General features: G+C 41.3%; 1 protein-coding gene across 4 annotated transcripts in view; it reads left to right on the top strand.

Annotated features, from left to right (window-relative positions):
* Positions 1-15,244, top strand: part of RGL1 (ral guanine nucleotide dissociation stimulator-like 1) — a 381,962-nt gene that overhangs the window by 194,729 nt on the left and 171,989 nt on the right. Inside the window, exons 1-2 of one of the 4 annotated variants that reach the window (XM_006872532.1) lie at positions 7,029-7,204; positions 8,186-8,296. The exons of 1 other annotated variant lie outside the window; for it this stretch is intronic. In XM_006872532.1, the coding sequence (XP_006872594.1) occupies positions 7,178-7,204; positions 8,186-8,296 (138 nt within the window). In that variant the 5' untranslated portion in view covers positions 7,029-7,177. Of the gene's footprint in view, positions 1-7,028; positions 7,205-8,185; positions 8,297-15,244 lie in introns of those variants that run through there. 2 more of the 4 variants (XM_006872533.1, XM_006872530.1) reach the window with 2 other exon arrangements.

Genomic DNA, 15,244 nt, shown 5'->3' with positions numbered 1-15,244 from the left:
GACTGAAAGTTTAGGGAAGTAGCACTGAAGCTGGATTTGCTTACCTTTGAAGTCTGTTATTTTCCCACTGCTAGGAGTCCTGGTGTGGCTCTGTGTACCGTGGAGTCGGTTCCGACTCATAGTGACCCTGCACAGGGTTTCTGAGGCTGTAAATCTTTACGGGAGCAGAACGCCTCATCTTTCTCCCGTGGAACTGCTAGTAGTTTCGAACTGCCGACCTTCAGGTTAGCAGCCCGATTCGTAACCACTATGAACTAGTACTCCATTATTTACTGATCTCCTGGCAGGAGCATCCTCAACAATACTAGTTACCTGCAAAAATTAGTAAACTTTTCTTTGATGAAGGTTGGCTATTGTGGCTGGAGAAGCCATCTGCCTTTAGTCTGCTATTTGTTGAGCGGTGTTTGTTTATTTCTTCTGTCTTTATGTTTTACCCCTAAGGCAGTTCTTCTTCAGTTGTTTTTCTAAAATTGGCTTGGACTTTGCTTGTCTAAATAGAGGGAGCTGATAAACAGAGCATTTAAAAAATTTAACTTTTAACTTGGAGTATTTCTGTGCTAATTCATGAAATAAATTTGGGGCTCCAGAATATGGAAGCAACTCTCTACTGCTTCAGAAGTTGTTTTGGGGAACTGTTTGTCCTTTATTAAGCCTGACTGGCTCTTTATTCTTTGCAAAGCAAGGTTGAAAGTTCAAGTAAAGAGGGGGTGAGTGGAGTAGCACTAGTTATCATAACTAAAAACCACCACAACATGATGCCCACCTGATAGTGGGAAGTCCAACATGGAAAGTTAATTGGTAAGCAACACTGCCTGCTTGCCTGAAGAGTTGTTGTTGTTAAGTGCCATCGAGTCGGTTCCGACCCATAGCGACCCTGAACAGGGTTTCTGAGGCTGTAAATCTTTACGGGAGCAGAAAGCCTCATCTTTCTCCCGTGGAGCAGCTGGTAGTTTCGAACTGCTGACCTTGCGGTTCACAGCCTGATTCGTAACCACTATGCTACCAGAGCTCCTGAAGAGTAGGGAGAAGCATTTCAGAGGTGTGCCGAAAGCCTCATCTTTTCTCCAGTAGAGCAACTGGTAGATTCAAACTACTGATCTTGCGATTTATCAGCCTAGCTCGTAGTCCACTACAGTACCAAGGCTCCTTTAAGAGTGTGATTATTATTGTTAAGTGTTGTTATGTTAGTTGTAATTCATAGAGACCCTATATAGGGTTCCCAAGGATCGGCTGGTGGTTTGGAACCCCTGACCTTGAGGTTAGCAGTCCAGGGCTTATCCAACAGTGCCACACCAGGACTCCTACCCCACTCTTTGTCCCTTCACCATACTGATCTGATTTATGGAGCTTTCCAAGGGTGTGGCATGCAATGTCTTTTATCTTATAAGAGATAAAAGGAGAGAGACTTGAACAGAGGAGGGACCTACTATACCACAAAGATAGAAGCGCTAGGAGTGCAGTGTGTCCTTTGAACCTGGGATCCCTGCGCTGTGAAGCTCGTGGATCCAAAGGGATATTAATGCTAAGGTTCACTGAGAATTCCAAGGACTGCTGGGCCTCCAGATACTGAAGGGTGACAAGGACCTTTCTCCATAGCTGGTGCTCTGAATTCGGACTTCCAGCCTCGTAACCCATTAGAGAATAAATTTCTGGTTCTTAAGGCCATCTGCTTGTGGTGTTTCTGTTACAGCATAAGACACCATCTTATGCTGAGATTACTATCTTTAAGAAGAGTTTTTTATTAAATCAGTATCTCCACACTGTCCACTGTACTTGCACTGCCCTCACTTTTCTGCCATACAGTAAAATCCTTTACCCAGACCAACTTGGAAACATGTAGATTGCAAACCAAAAGTAGTAATTGAATACATAATTAGGTGTAGGGAAAGAGTGTGGGCATAAGGTGGGAAGGAGATATAATTTTATTCTGTGTCTCCCATGTTTGGTGGTGTTGGTGGTAGTGGCTGTGTGTCATCGAGTTGGTTCCAACTCAAGCGACCCTGTATAGGGTTTTGAAGTCTTTATGGCAACAGAAAGTCACATCTTTTTCCCATGGAGTGGCTAGTGGCTTCAAACTGCTGACCTTCTGGTCAGCAGCCTAACATGGAACCCGCTATGCCACCAGAGCTCATTGGTGCTTTACATGGTAAATCTCATGTAATCCTTATGATAAGCCAGACAGGAAGCAGATGGCAAAACTAACACTCTGAAACGTGAGGGTCAGACTCCGGGTTGGCAAGAACCAAGATTCAGATGCTGGTTTTTAGATGCCAAACATCTTGACCCATTATTTACTGACGTAACTATTATTCCATGCCACTCTACATATACAGGCTCACTCTGACATAATATTTTACATATTGCATGCATTTCTTCTTATATCCAGAGTGGTAGAAATAGATCTAGAAAAGTCAAGTGTCATAGAAGTCAATAAATGAATGAATGAATGGAGTACATAAGCTAAACATTTCCACCTCGAGACAGATTCTCTGAGAGAATCTGCATACCAGCTACTTGTGCTTGCTCTTACTAGTTCTCAGTTTGTTGGCACTGGTGAAATCATAAAGCAAGAACGTGTTTCCCTTTCCAATAGAGAGTTCCATACCTCTTCCTCATTACAACCTAGACCTCTTCTTTGTTACTGTCAGCGATCACTATAGATGGCAACAGAAAATGATTCCTAGCCACATCCTAATGCTTTAAGTATAGATCTTTTCTGATCTGTTTTAAAACAAAACAAATTTACCTGTCCTTCTGTTAGTACCATGTTGGGTCATGGGCAGGATCATCTGGTAAATAAATTCAACATAGTTTTAAATGACTTAATGGCTTTTACCTCCTACGTAGTGACCAGCAGTACTTTAATCCACAGGTATGAGTAATAGCGTAATACTGGTTAAGACGCCTGCTGGTGTATTATTTTTTAGTAAATACAGTTTAAAAATTATAAACCCAAACACTTCGTCGCTCTATTAGGCATGAAATCAGCCTTTTTTGTTGTTGTTGTTGTTGTTGTTGTGGATCAGCACTTGGACAAAATCATAGACATTAAGTCTAAAGACAAATAGCTATGATTGGAAAAGCTATTTGAAAATTTAATGTCAGTCAATAAGAAGACGGTATTTCAGCTTTATCCACATTGCCTACATACACAGCTTTTTAGTGCGTCTGGGAAAATGCAGGTGGGAAGAAGTGCAATAATAAGGAATGAAAGTTCTGCTCACTTACCATGTGCTAGATGGTTTTGTACACAGTATCTCATTTAATCCTCATTCAAGCTCCACAAAGTAGAAACAGACTGAGGGACTGAAAGTTTAGGGAAGTAGCACTGAAGCTGGATTTGCTTACCTTTGAAGTCTGTTATTTTCCCACTGCTAGGAGTCCTGGTGTGGCTCTGTGGGTTAATGCACCAGACTGCAAAGCTGTTTAAACTACAAGGTCGGCAGTTCAAGCTCACCAGCAGCTCCTTGGAAACCCTATACAGGGTCACTATGGGTTGGAACCGCATCGACGGCACTTCCAACAACAACAGTGTGCCCTGGTGTGGCACTGTAGGATAAGCACTGGGTTGAAAGGGCAGTTTGAATGGCAGGGTTGGCAGTTCAAACTCACCAGTCACTCCTTGGAAACCCTATACAGGGTCACTGTAAATCGGAAGTGACTTGACGGCACATAGCAACAACTACTACGAGGAGGGAGGTGATGTGTTCTACCTGCTTATTATTAGTGGTTTTTTGGCTGCTTTGTTGTTGTTGTTCACCCCCCCTGGTGTTGTGTTGTTTCTTCTTCCTGTTGTTGTTGTTGTTAATGCTGTGGATCGGTTCCGATTTATTGCGACCCTGTATAAATGGTAAAAAAGAACCTTGTGGTTCGAAGGTCAGTGCCAATCCTATAATGCCATCCCAGGAGACCATGTTGTTGTTAGCTGCCGTCAAGTTGGTTCTGACTCATAGTGATCCTTTGCACAACAGAATGGAATATTGCCCGATCTTACACCAGCCTCACAAATGGTGTGTTTGAGCCCAGTGTTTCTGTCACTGGGTGAAGTCATCTAATTGAGGGCCTTCCTCTTTCTCGCTGACTCTCCATTTAACCAAGCATGATGTCCTTCTCCAGTGATTGGTCCTTCCTGACAACATGTCCAAAGAACATGAGATGACGTTTCACTATCCTCACTTGTAAGGAGTACTTCTCCAAGACAGATTTGTTTGTTCTTCTGGCAGTCTGTGGCACTTTTAGCATTCTCTAACATCATAATTCAAATGCGATGATTCTTCTATGGTCTTCCTTGTTCACTGTGCAACTTTCACATGCATATGAGGCTATTCAAAATGCCATGGCTTGGGTCAGGTGCACCTTATTCCTCAAACTGACATCCTTGCTCTTTAACATTCCAAAGAGGTCTTTTGCAGCAGATTTGACTAATTCGGTATGTTGCTTGATTTTTTGACTGCTGCTTCCAAGAGCACTGGTTGTGGATTCAAGCAAAATGAAATTTTTGACAACTTCAATCTTTTCTTCATTTATATGATGCCATTTATTGTTTCAGTTGTGAGGATTTTGTTTTCTTTACACAGAGGTGCAATCCATACGGAAAACTGTAGTCTTTGATCATTATCAGTAAATACTTTGTCTTCTTTGCTTCCAGCAAGCAAGGTTGTGTCATCTGCATATCACAAGTTGTTAATGAACCTTCTTCCAATCCTGATGTCACATTCTTCTTCATATAATCCAGTTTCTTATTGTTTGCCTAGCATATAGATTTGAATAAATATGGTGAAAAGATACAGCCCTGACATATACTTTTCCTGATTTTGAACCATTCAGAATTCTCTTGTTGAGCTCTAACAACTACCTCTTGGTCTGTGTATAAGTTCTTTATGAGCACAATGAGGTATTCTGGAATTCCCGTTCTTTGAAATATTATCCATTGTTTGTTATGATCCATACAGTCCAATGCCTTTGCATAGTCAACAAACCACAGATTAATGTCTTTTTAGTATTCTCTGCTTTCAGCTAGTCTGACTCATGATGTTGTTAAGGGCTGTCAAGTCGATATCGACTTGTAGTGACCCTGTATCGGGTTTCTGAGTTGTGGCTGGTAAGTTTGAACCGCTGACCTTGCAGTTCAGACTAATCTTATGGTCAAGTGCTTATCCTATAGCACCCTGGATCCTATATCTAGGGTTTCTGAGACTGTAAATCTTAACAGGAGAAGACAGTTTCATCTTTCTCCCACAAAGAGGCTGGTGGATTTGAACCACCTTGACCTTTGCAGTTAGCAGCCCAATGCCTGACCCATGACACCACCAGCTCTCCTTCATTCAGGTTAAAGTAGTGGTGAAATTAAGTTTTATAGTAAGCTTAAATGTTCTCAGGTACATGTGATGGTCTTTAAGATCACTGAATGTGTCCTTAAGGGGGGTCTTAGGAGCGGTGAGGATGGTTTCAGAAAGAGAGCTAGTGCTCTGCAGGGGTATTCGCTGCTCCTGAGGACATACTGCCCAGGTGACCACAGAAGGATCTTGACTATTTGCCTGCGTTTTGTTTTTGTTTGAATTACAGAAACAATCACTTAAGTCTAATAAAAAGAGCACACCCTTTTCCCACAGTAACTGAGGTCAGTAGGTTCTGGTTGCATGAGGGAAAGCTGACTGAAAAGACTTGATGTGGTTTTTCCCCCCGCCCTGTTGTTTTTTTCCCATTGTCTTTCTGTATTTTGCTCTCCTGGGAACGTCAATATATTTGATTCTATTTATTCAACCCATAATGTATGGTGCTACGGGGTAAGCACTGGACTGTTAACCTCAAGGTCAGTGATTCAGACTCACTGGCTGCTTCTTGGAAACCCTATACAGGTTTGCTATGAGTTGAATCAACTTGACAGTACTTAACAATAATTACAACAATGACAAATACCATGCTTTAGCATGGTAATTGGTGAGAGCCTTTTTTTTTTTTTTTTTTACATTTTGTTGTTGTTAAGTGCTGTCCAGTTGGTTCCGACTCATAGGTGATTAAATTCATTTAGGGGTAAATGGTAAAAAAGGCATGAACCTTTAAAGTTTTTATAGTTTACGTGGAATTTTGGCAGGTGGCAAGTTTGATTAGTATCTGTTTTGCTGTTGATTGATTAAAACTGGATCTAAAAAATGTATTGATCTTGAGTTCTGATAGCAGATCTGTTCATTAAGATAAGACTCCCTTCCTGCCAGTCTTCTCTTGAACAGGTTTTTCACGTGACTATCATCCCCACAGCACAGATAGCACAGCGGATGGTGGCTCCTCATAAAGACTCACAGAGCCTGGAGGGTCACAGATGGCCCACTTCTCCACGCTGCCAGTCCCGCAAACTGCTTTCCTGCTTTTGTCCTGTCTTTTTCCCATCCACAATGGCCAGATGGATGAGCCTTTACCATGATGGGTGGTAGAACGAAGTCCAGAACCATTTCCTGTTGGTAGTGTACAGACATCCGACAGGCTGCAGCCCCTGGGTATGGTTTTTGAAATATCCGGGTATCTGCTCACCATTCTTTTTTTTTTTTTTTTTTGTCCTAATGGAAAACTTCCTGGTTTCTACTGTTGCTGTTTTCATATAACTGGTGTTTTATTGGGGTCGCTCTGTTAAAATTATTCTAAATTCAATAGAAAATAGATAATAGAAGTTTCCTCCTCCCCAAACTCTCCTCCCGTCCTATTTTGCATTCCCCCTTTGTCTCTTTCAGCGAAGAAAGTGTATCTCACAGCTCCCTGCCACACAGGATTCTCTTTTGGCACTGGGAATCAGCAGGAAAACATGATAAAGTTGTAAGGGTTGTTTGCAGATCATCTCCAGAGCTGGAGAAATTATTTCACGCTAACTTGACATATGGAATTTAAGAAAGAGAGCGTTCACAAGCACAAACAGGAAAGCCTGACATCACAAAGTAGCGTGGGGAGGAGTCTGCTGAGCCTTCGCTCGCTCGCTTGCTGCGCTCTTTGTGGCCGGAGTCGCGCGCACCGGCAGCAGCGGCGGTGGAGGCAGCGCAGCGCGTGTCTGTGCGTGGCGACCAGGCGAGACCGTGGGCAAGAGGCACCGCAGGCAAGAGGCGCCGCAGGGGTGAGCCCAGCAGAGACTGCGTTTGCTTGGGAGCAGGACGCATCATGCAGCGTCCACGTACCGAAGAAAAAACTGAGCATGAAATTGCTTTGGGAAGCTAAAATGGTAACGAGAACTCCCTGACTTCTCCCGAGCCTCCTCTGGTGGGGAATCTTCTCCCGCTTTCCCTGCGAGTGTTTTGGACTCACGGAGTGAACGGTGCAATCTGATTCCATACTTGTGAGCTAAAAGCTTTCTCACTTTGCTTTGCATGCCTCTTTCTTAACGTGTCTTGTCCCTTTAAATGAACTTTCTCAGTTATTGTCAGTGTGTTTGGGGCAGATGCATGTCAGGAAAAGAAAAAAGAACTTTTAAGGAAAAAAGAACTGTTATGTGGGTTGAGCCGCGGAGCGCTTCTGCGTCCCCTTGGATCTTCACCACATATTAAGGTTTAGTTGGGAACATGGAAAAGCAAGGGGTCACTGCACAGATTTTAGTTGAAGCTGCCTGTTGATACGTTGTTTTTTCTGCAATCGCCAGATTATTTTCCGGAAATAAAAACTTTCCACCTCCTCTAACTTTTTGGATTCTAACACAATAAGGGGAGAAAAAGACATTCAAAGCATTTGACTTCCCAAGGAAAGGACTCTTGGCATTTTAAACACTTGTTTGTGTCTGAGTTTAAAGTGTAGTTTGCGGGAAAACTGAGCCTCATATAAAAAGGACACACTTTTTTCGGCAAGTGAATTATTTTTCCTTTGACTTGAGGGCAAGGGGAGTTAATCAAGACCAAACCACTGTTTCTTTATGGGAAAAAAAAGAAAAAGAAAGAAAAACTTTCAAAAGTGAGTCTAGGAAAAAGAACTAAATGGAAAAGTCAGGGGATCCTGATACCACAGGAAAGGGCTGTGAGCCAAGAAAATCTCAGCATTCCCTCTATTGCAATGTGTCTTGTATTGGTCTGATTGTAATATTTATTTTGAACAGCCCATCTTGTTCCCTGAGTGCTGTTGTAAGCAGCAAAGCAGCTGGGATAGATTTTGGTTAGTGGAGAGGGAAAACCAAACCAAAACAAAACTTTTTCTTTCTTTATCCCATCCCTGACAGAGCTCAATTCAGGACTGGGGTGAAGAGGTAGAGGAAGGCGCTGTTTACCATGTCACCCTCAAAAGAGTCCAGATTCAACAGGCTGCCAATAAAGGAGCAAGATGGCTAGGGGTGAGTAAAACTAAAGAGACTTCTTGAACACTTCAGAGTTTAAATGTCTTGTTCTGTGAATCATTAATATTTAGCAGAGGCAGGCCTTTTTTCTTCTTCTTTTTCCTTTTGGTCTTAAAAAGGAAACTGCTGATGACCAAGTGTTTGCACTAGCCTGTACAGGTCTGTTTTTGTACTTGATGTTTTCCAAAGCATCTTTCCCGCATTTGTCAATAATTCACAACCTCTTGAGGTATCTGGCAAATAGACTGCAGTAGGGTGGCAGAAAGTGACATTCTAAATAGCAGAGCCAGAGAGCAACTCTCTGTTAGACAAGAGTCCTAATAGGCAACTTTGCCCAGTTGGCACCCATTCGTCTTCCTGCTCTGTCCCCATTTATGCTGATAGCCCCTCTCCTCCTCTTGATCCTGTGACAAATACCCAGAATGCTCAGGAAATAGACCATACCAAATGGCTCTCTTTAGGAGGTGCTATCTCCTTTCTACAGCCTTGGAGGAGACAAATGCATGTTTAGTGCACCTAACTTTGTGTGTAGGGTACTGGGCTTTCACAGAAGCCAAAACCCAGTGCTGTGGAGTTGATTCTGACATGCAGTGACTCTACAGGACAGAGTAGACTGGAAGTCTTTATAGAATCAGACTGCCTCATCTTTCTCTCAAGAAGCAGCTGGTAGGTTTGAACTGCTGACCTGTCAGACAGTAGCCCAAACGCTTACCCCACTGTGCCATTCGGGCTCGGTGTTTGAAGAAGCACTGATTGTATATGCAAGACTTTTCCACTGAGACTCTAAAATATTGAGCCCAGTGTATCAGCTCAGACCCATTAGCTGCTCCTTGGAAACCCTATATGGGGTTGCTATGAGTTAGAACTGACTCGGTGGCACTTAACAACAAATGGCAGTTCTTAGTTATTGCCTGGTGAATCCTTCAGCAAATCCCAAATAAAGGAAAGGTGAGAAATGGAACATTGACAGCATCACTACTTGGACAGACATCAGCATAAGGAAGAAGAAAGCAGGTTTTTGCTGTGGAGACAGAGGTGGGAGAGAGGGAGAGTGCTCACTTGCTCGCTCAAGCAAGAGTACCTTGAGAAGGGAAATAATGTATGTTGACTTGGTGGATGTGATGGATGGTGAGTGGTTTGCCTGGCCTTATTCACTCACACTCAGACTTCACAGATGGTGGGTGGAAATTATGCACTAGCAACCAAGTTTTATTGACTTCAGAAAATTCAGAATGTTTGGAACAGCATTCAAACAAGAAATGTGAAGGAGGATGCGAAACAAAATTTCCTAGAACTCTGTGTTGAGACGAGGCAGTGAGTGACTTGTAACTCCTGGTGTGGAAGGCAGGGTGGCTGGCAGAAATTCCCTCTGCCACAGACTGCTGACATAGGCATTTGTTGATTGGGCCTCTCCAGCTGCTTCAGCTCAGGGCTTTCCTGCTACTGTACTTTGGGCCGAGGTACCACCCACCAGGGCAATAAACTGTTAGTGACATGTGCAACAGTGACCCTTTCCTGTGAAGACTAGACATGTTCACTGATCTAGTAGGCTCTGACCTAGTCCATGATCTTAAAACTAGTTATGTGCATTACCAGCAGACCTGACAGGAAAAACAGAAGTAGAGTTCTGACAAATCATTACTTTATTTATGGTGGTTGTGTATATACATTTTTATTTAAATGTGGTATTGATGTGGTTTGGCTACTCAGGCTATTTCAGAATGAGTCACAAGTTCTGCACCATTTTAACTGCCTTTGAAAGGGTCATTACATTTCCTGGTGTTGGATTGTTTTTCTCTCTTAGTGTTTAACCAAATACAATAACAAGGATGGGTAAATCATGGAGAAATGGAGGTGTTGACTGTGTAGATCCCAAGCATATAAACTATTATTTATTTAGATATACACAGTTGTTTAGTAAGTCTTACTGAGGCCAGTGGTGGAATTCTTACCTTTCATGTGGGAGTCCTAGATTTGATTTTTAACCAGTGTTCCTCAAGTGTAGCCAGCACCCTTTGTCCATGTAGGCTTATGTGTTGCTATAATACAGAATAGATTTCAGCAGAGCTTTCAGCCTAAGATAGACAAGGAAGAAAGGCCTGGTGATCAGATTTTGAATATCAGCCAATGTAAACCCAGCAGTGGACCATGGCAGCCTGATCTCTAACCAATCATGGGGATGGCGTAGGACCTTGCAGCATTTATTTCTGTGGTGCCTGGAGCTGCCATGAGTTGGGGAGCCAACATGACGGCAACAAACAATAACATTCTGTTTATTAGTCTTTCTTCCTCTCTCCTCCTCTCTCAGTTATTCTCAGTGTTTGAATTTACGTGTATACATACATACACACACACACACTGCCTATGCCTATAGTCTTGATACAGAGTTCAGAATTGGTTCACTCCTGGATTGAGATCTGAACTGTTGAGAGAAGGGTAATGTAAAGAGATTGGTTCTAGTTGACTGAAGAATCTATTATCTCTCCCTCCCACTTGCAGTGAAGTACAATTTGCTACCATTGCCCTCCTCTCCAGAACATGTTGTAGGAACTCTCCGACTCTGATCCCACATGGCTTCCTGTCTTTGGTGTCCTGTTGGGAAGCTCTGTTTTAGTCTTGAAAATTCCAGACTTTAATTAAATGACTCAACCAATTGAGACATAGCAATTACAAAGCCTTTCTCTGTAGGATCAAGTGGCGTCCCCATGTTTGTTTTTCTACATTCCAATAACCTTTTCTTCAAAGTAATAGCTTTAGCGTTAACTTAGATTGAGCTGAGGGGTAAAGATAATAATGTCACTGAAGTATGGTAAAGATAGCTGAGGGGTAAAGATAGTAATGTTACAGCCACATGAGGAAGGCAGTACTACTATGCTTTCATTTTATCCAGCTGAGGAACTGATGCTCAGAGAGGTTAAATTGCTTGCCAAAGCCATGCACCTAGGAAGGGGTAGAGGCCAGATAAGGCAGTTTCCATAGTAATGGAGAACAGTGACTTAAAAGAGCAAGGATGCTTATGGTGTGCTTCTTTCCTAGATACTGTACCTGGTGCTGTAGGACTTGAGAGATGTGGCTTGCGTTTCTTCTTTATGTTTTGAGCTAAAAATTCAGATGTTTCTGTTGAAGATGAGTTTCTTCTTAATAAAGGAGCCCTGGTGTAGCACTGTAGGATAAACACTGGACTGCTAATCACAAGGCAGCCGTTCAAACCCACCAGCCTGTCTGTGGGAGAAGGATGAGGCTTTCTGCTCCTGTAAAGATTTACAGCCTTGAAAGACCTGTACAGGGTCTCTCTGAGTGGAATTCATTTGATGGCAGTGAGTTGAACGTCTTAGTAAGCTATTTCTGATGTGAGTATGATGCAACAAAGATCTGGGTGAACACAAGGGTGAGCAATGCTCTTGTCACATGATGGTAATGCCTACTCACAAAGCCTAAGTGAGTGAGGGAAAGTTTTGGATTTTCTAGTATTACCTCATAGAATTGATTAAGAATCAAGTCTGAAGAAAGATAGCAAAATAATTACACATTCTCAGATATCGAGTATCTATCATACAATCCCAAACAGTTAGGTTATTCTTTGTATATTTTGTTTGTGAATTTTTGTATTGCGTTGATCTTTTAAAGTAAGACCTTCTATGCTGGGTTGAAAAATATGCAGTCAAGTATGATCCAGGCCTGATTTTCTTTGTATGGACATCTTCAGTCTTGTCCATTAACAGTGAGGTTATGTTGGATAACTCTGAGAAACCAAATATTATTGAAATGCTGACCCAATGTTTCCTATTCAGGAACATCTTAAACTGGGATAATTTTGCCCAGCTATAACCCTCAAAGAAAAATGACTCTGGTTATATCAAGAATTATAAAATCTTAGAATTGGAAAAGACATTAAAAAGTAATTTCACCAACCATTCAATTAACTTGTAGAATTCCAGTGATTATTGGAAGAGTAAATGGTCAGAACTTGTTATTTGTCTAGATTTCAGCATTGTGGTTATGCATCCACAGTGATCTGTAGATATAAGTTAAGAAAATAATTGGTATTCACTGGAAGCAGAAAATGTATTGTTTTAGGAAGGAATACTCAAAGGGACAATGAAAAAGAATTAAACATTCAGGGAAGGGGTTTTGTTGTCAAGAACCCATGCTACTATCTTCAGAATATCATACACTCACGGCACAGAAAAGTGTGTCAAGCCTGAAACAAGTTTAAAGTGAGTTTGTTTATTTCACAAGCTAGGTAGGTTTTAGGCAGGCTTGTGGGAAATAGAATGGACAGTGGACATTCATATGACTTTTCTTAGTTCTACCCTTCTGTGGGTATATGGTCCTTGTGGTGGGACCCCAGAGCTTCCTTCCCTGTGTCTGGTGTTTTATCACATACTGTTTCCCACATAGTTGATGAGGTTGTTAAATGCTGTTGAATCAGTCTTGACTCACAGCCCTGTATAGGGTTTCCAAGGAGATGCTTGTGGGTTTGAACCACTGACCTTGCTTATCCTACAGCAGCATACTAGGATCTCTCTCTAACAAGCATTCTTAGTAAATGTTGGGCTGAACTGAAATGCTTGATAGGTATGAAACTGGTAAGATAAATTGGACAGAAGAAAGCAGAATTAATTTAGAAATAAAAGGAACTGAAATCTGTTATGGAACCTAATGTTTTAGGTGAATTGTGGTCAGATCCTGGGTTATGTGGGTATAGTGGTAGTGTAACCACTTGTCACATCTGAATTGAGAAATTTACTCTCACTTGGATATATTATTTGGATCAACTGTACTTGGTGTTTTGGTGACTTTGGTATCCATAGTCTTCATTCAGATGGCATTCAGCTCCTTGAGGTCTTAGCTAACTTCACATCTGGGAAACTTCTCTGATCCCTCAAGTCTGGGGCCATCTAGTTATAGAAACTTAGTAATTGTTGAATGAATGGATCAAGCTTCAACCCTCTTTGTGGAAGTAAGGTTGTCTAAATACGCATGTTATGTTTGCTCCTCATTTAAAAAAAATATCAGCATGAAAATGTTGGTCTATAAAGAAGAGAAGGGGGTGGGTTTGAAAAAAAATCATTAGGTAGTAATTATAGTTTCACATCTTTTCTGGAACAAAGTAGGGCACAAAGGTAATGATTATTCATTTTAACAACAACAACAGCAAAAACACTACAGGAAATTAACTGTTGATTTCCCCAGTGCTTTTATAAAACCAAGAGGATCAGATGTGCTCACCTTTTTGTTGAGCATTGAAGAAAGAAAGGCAATGCATGAGTTAAAAAGTGTTGGCAAGCATTACTGTGGTATGTGGCTGGAAAGCTCAGGTGTGGTGTTTTAAAATTGTCAGGCACTAGCTAAGCCGTAGAGGAGCCTCTAGTTTATGCTTGGGCATCCATGTTTTTATCTAGGAAGGCAGTCTCTTGGGTTGCATTTTTTGTGGCTGTTAGAATGTTTGATTTAGGTTTTCAAAAATAAATTTCAAAATTTGCAGTCATATGTAAATGAATGAAGCTGATAGTTTTTGTTCCAACATTGAGAACATGCTTCTAAAATAATATGGTAGCCTGCTCCAATCAAAATAAATAAATAAATAATATATATATATAATTTGAATTCCCTGAGATAGTTATTTCATGGGGCCTTTTACTGCTTTAAAATCTTTTGGGACCTGAGTAAGGAAATTTAGCATGTAATTAAGACATCCATTTCAAGTTCACCAATTCAGGGAACACCCAGTGGAGTTCAAAATATATGTCTACCCCAAACAAATACATAATAGCATAATTCCAAGAAGCATATTAACTAGTTATTTTTAAAGCATGCATTCTGTTAAATCAATATGAATAACATATTATTTTCCTACCTCTGTGAAAGTATAAAGAAAGTCTCCTATCATTTTACATGCAGAAAGGAAACGAGTAAAATAAGGCAAACACGGTCTGACATTTTTTAGTATTCTACCAGGATATTTTGTAGGAGAAAGATGAAGCTTTCTGCTTCCATAAAGATTTACAGCCTCAGAAACCCTGTACAGGATCACTGAGTCGGAACCGACTCCACAGCACGTAACAACAACAACAACAACAACCAGGATATTTTAGTTCCTGTCGCATGTGTGCCCTTTTAAGCTTCCTCTTTCTAAATAATAGCAATCTTGTAGTGACTGTCTTTCACATTTTATATTAAAATATAAAAAAAGACAATAAATAAAATAATGTTTTAATTTATACCATGATGTACTTTCACAGAAAAAAACAAAGCTATCTCTAAACAGAGTGAGAAAATTATTAGTTAAGTGGGTAAGATGATAAATGTTGAAGAAATAAAACAAATGTTGCCTCATTCCATTAGACAAACTTGGCTAGCTCGGTGTCTGAGTTGCTAGTGGGTGTGGCCATTTCCAGAATCAACTTGGAGTTCTTTTGTGTTTTTGGCAGTTTCTGTGTTGTTTGCTAGTAAACACATTCAACATGAACTCCCTAATTACTATTGCATGTTTCCATATGATGCTATCTTATGTATTTGAGTCTGCTTACCTTGCCTTGGTGTGGCACTGTGGGTTAATGCGCCAGACTGCAAAGCCGTTTGAACTGCAAGGTAGGCTGTTCAAGCTCACCAGCTGCTCCTCGGAAACCCTATACAGGGTCACTATGGGTCGGAACAGACTCGACAGCACTTAACAACAAACCTTGCCTTTGATGATGATGTTAAATGCTGATGAGTCTGTTCTGACTTATTGTGACCCTGTATAGGGTTTCTGAGGCTATACATCTTTGTGGGAGCAGAAAGTCTCATCTTTCTCCCAAGGAGCAGCTAATGAGCTTGAGTCGCTGACCTTGTGGTTTGTAGTCCAGTGCTTATCCTACAGTCATTGGTCTGTCCAGCAGAAGCCCATATGGTGCCAGACACAATGTTAAGTCTTGAAGAGTACAGAGTAAAATAAAACAC

This window comes from Chrysochloris asiatica, unplaced genomic scaffold (assembly GCF_000296735.1).
Source record: "Chrysochloris asiatica unplaced genomic scaffold, ChrAsi1.0 scaffold00203, whole genome shotgun sequence".
Lineage (NCBI taxonomy): Eukaryota > Metazoa > Chordata > Mammalia > Afrosoricida > Chrysochloridae > Chrysochloris > Chrysochloris asiatica.
The sequence above is the reverse complement of the archived record's forward strand: the minus strand, read 5'-3'. Positions and strand labels throughout refer to the sequence as shown.